This window comes from Aptenodytes forsteri, unplaced genomic scaffold (assembly GCF_000699145.1).
Source record: "Aptenodytes forsteri isolate BGI_AS27 unplaced genomic scaffold, ASM69914v1 Scaffold277, whole genome shotgun sequence".
NCBI lineage: Eukaryota > Metazoa > Chordata > Aves > Sphenisciformes > Spheniscidae > Aptenodytes > Aptenodytes forsteri.
The window spans coordinates 480,234-483,574 of record NW_008795561.1 but is presented as its reverse complement, the minus strand read 5'-3'; the positions used below and the strand labels follow the sequence as shown (position 1 = coordinate 483,574).

The 3,341-nt window shown below is 35.8% G+C and overlaps 1 protein-coding gene across 1 annotated transcript in view; it reads left to right on the top strand.

Annotated features, from left to right (window-relative positions):
* The window catches only part of ATXN10 (ataxin 10), a 108,145-nt gene that overhangs the window by 87,454 nt on the left and 17,350 nt on the right, over nucleotides 1-3,341 (top strand). The window contains exon 10 of the mRNA XM_009282234.2: nucleotides 2,495-2,558. Coding sequence (XP_009280509.2) covers nucleotides 2,495-2,558 — 64 coding nt within the window. The remainder of the gene's footprint in view (nucleotides 1-2,494; nucleotides 2,559-3,341) is intronic.

The window sequence follows — 3,341 nt, the reverse complement described above, 5'->3', positions numbered from 1 at the left end:
TGAGCGAGTGGCTGTGTGGGGCTTAGTTGCTGGCTGGGGTTAAACCACAACACTCAACTTTGCAGCCCAGATTATTACAGTACATTGGCATGGATTTTAGGTTACCATAAAATGCTGTTTCGGTGGATCACTGGTGGTTCACGAGCAGCTGGCATGGACTGGAACTTCTCTAGCAGTGGTTGCTCAGGAATCGGAGCTCTTCGCCTCATGAGTCTTCTGAGAAGTATATAGATTTGCCTTGGGTGGGTATATTGTAAGGTCTCTTTTCCTTGCTTCATTTCACTGTGTAGTAAGTCACAGGTGACATACTAAAGCTGGCATACTGGTGACAAAAGCTATACCTAACCTGGTCAAATTATATGTGCAGTTTAATTGTATGCTGTTCAAGAGACTCTCGGTGTGTAAGGCAGTGGTAGTTAGCAACTGGTTTTTATGTTAAGGTATCACTAATGCTGTGGTTTGCTGCCTCTGTTCTCACTTAACTTTGAAGGAATCTCATTATATTCCCACAGTAACATTTTGAAGCATGTGTGGATTTTAATTAAAATTTTACTTTCCCCGAATACTTACTCTGTTAACTGAACGTCTCGTTTGAATTGAACTGGAACAGATTGCATGGTTTATTTCAGTTGACAGTACTTAATCTAGATTAATTTGTACTATTCAGCATTTCATTGATGGAAAATAAAAGGTAACATTGTAGGCATATCAGAGTTTGGCTACAGCGTAAAATTTAAAGAACTAACATTTCCCAAGCACGCGCAAGTGCTGTATTACGGAAAGGTCACTGCTTGTTCAAGCTTTGAAGTATGACATCATATATGATGCATGACCTTTGGAAAACACACAAAAATTATGTGGAAAGAATGGATATTTTAAAACTTGCGTTATTAACTGTATTTCATGTAGGTATAGTTATGCATGTTAGCACAGATGTGCCGGTTAGGTCTCAAGAGCTAGCAATGCTCTTGCTTTTCTTACATGTTAGCCTCTGTTACTGTTACTTTCTCATGTTATAGCTTGAGACTCTGCAATGAGATTATCTGAAAAGGAACTTGTAAGAGGGATTTGTCTCTGAATTCAGTTTTACTGATCGATAGTCTGTTTTGGATTTCACATCTAAATCTCCTCCAACCCAAGTTTCCTCTCTTACCATAGAACTTGCATTTCAGAAAGCCGATCCGTCCTGCAGTGTAAACTTTGTGATTTGTTGTTTTACATGGTACATAAAAATGCATCTTATTTTGGAAAAAAAAGGTGGAAAGAGAGAATCCCATCATCAAGCCACAAGCTAAATTGACGTTCTGTCTGAATTCCTTTGCCCACCAGTTCTTGGTTTGAAATTAAATTTTAAGGAATTAAAGAATTTAAGATTTGGACAAGTATGGCTTGGCTATCACAGAATGATTGAGGTTGGAAGGGACTTCTGGAGGAACCTCTTGTCCAACTCCCTTGCTTAAATGCAGGTCAGGTTGCCCAGGACCATGTCCAGATGGCTTAAAGAATATAAATAATATATGGGTATAAGAATATAAACAATTAATCCTCATGCTCTGAAGTCTTTTTAAAACTACTTTTGTAATTTAAAAAAAAAAGCTTATGTGTCTTAAGGTATTTCAAAGGCTGAAATTTTGCTGATAATTTAGAAAAGATTTTCATTTAAATAAGTAGCACTTTCTAAAACTATAAGTATGCATGATGATGTGTGGTGTTACTGTGTACCTTAGAAGTCTAGATGAATTTCTTATGGAATATACTTAAGATAATTATGCTACATATTTATTGTTAATATCAGCTTGTCCTGAGTTCTCGGTAGTGTGGGTGTGTATGTATGTATGAGTCTATTAGGATTATACATTATTATCTCATCCACACACACAAATGTATTAGTGTAATTTGTGAATTCACATGTGTATGTATATATAGGAAATAAAAAATGACAGATGTCATCTCTGCTGGTTTCCTAATAACATAATGAACACCTTATCAGAGGAAAAAAGTCAGTGGCTCTTACTTGATGTAAAGAATTGGTGCTTAGGTACATAGAGGTAACACATTGCTTTGGAAGGTTGCATAGATACAGAAGACACGTGACCCCATGCTAACTTTGTGTGCATGCGTATAAATATTTTTCAACTTTTTTTTTCCTATTTTTTTCACTCAGTATTTTTTTGTGGTTCTTCCTTCTGGAAGCAAGCATGAACCATCAATAACCATAGCTTTTTGACATAGCTCAGTGTGAGAAGCATGACATAGAAAATACCTCAGTCAAACACAGGCTAAATGAAGGAAGAATGTGAAATTAATGTCTGCTTGTGTTACTATTTTGTGATACTTACTGTTGATAATACCAGATTTACTCTGCAATTTATGTTAACAAGTTTAATATTTTTGATGAAACAAACATCCCTGTTATGTTTTTACATATTTCTTGCATGAAGCATCATTAGTATTGTTGAGACATCTGTTAAATTAAACTTTTGTTTTGATTTAGGTTTATGAGTTAGATGGCATCCCTTTGATCCTGGACAACTGCAGCATTGATGACAACAATCCTTGTATCCTTTACAAAAGAATTCTAATTATTGAATATGCCGCATAAGAAAAGGTGGGGGGGTTTAATATATTTATGCCAGCATTGCTTTCACTTGGTACCTAAGTCTAACTGGCCTCAAGAGTTTCTAGGTTGTATTTAAATGCTTGGCTCAGAAGTGAGCAAACGCATAAATATGCTTTCATGAACTGGATTCTAAGTAAGTTGAATTGTGGTTATATTCTGTTTCCTAAAATTATAAATATTACTAGTTTACAAATGTCAATTCAGAGAGCAAGCTGTGATAGAAATCTGAATTAAGACTGTGTTTGGTCATAGTATCAGATCTTGGAGCTTTTGCTTCAACTGAAATCTCTTCAGTAGACTGAAATAAGTACCCCATCAATTCTACATGCTTATTAAATCTGACTGGAGAACTTATTCTAAGCACAGAGACAAGGCTAGCAAGCTGTAATGAAAACGTGTATAATTGAGAGAATTAATGATGCAGATCACTGAAATGTTGGGAATATTTTAATATAAATGGTATTGTGCTTCATATTTGGGATTTTTTTCCTGGGGTTTAAGAGCAGAGACTTTCCAAGATAGATTGCTGTTAGAGGGAAATAACTTTATATTGAAGATAAACAGTTGTTAAGCAGACTTACCCATCTCTTCATGAACTGCATAGTGTCCTGGTTTCGGCAGGGATAGAGTTAATTTCCTTCCTAGTAGCTGGTACAGTGCTCTGTTTTGGATTTAGGGTGAGAACAATGTTGATACCACACCGATGTTTTAGTTGTTGCTA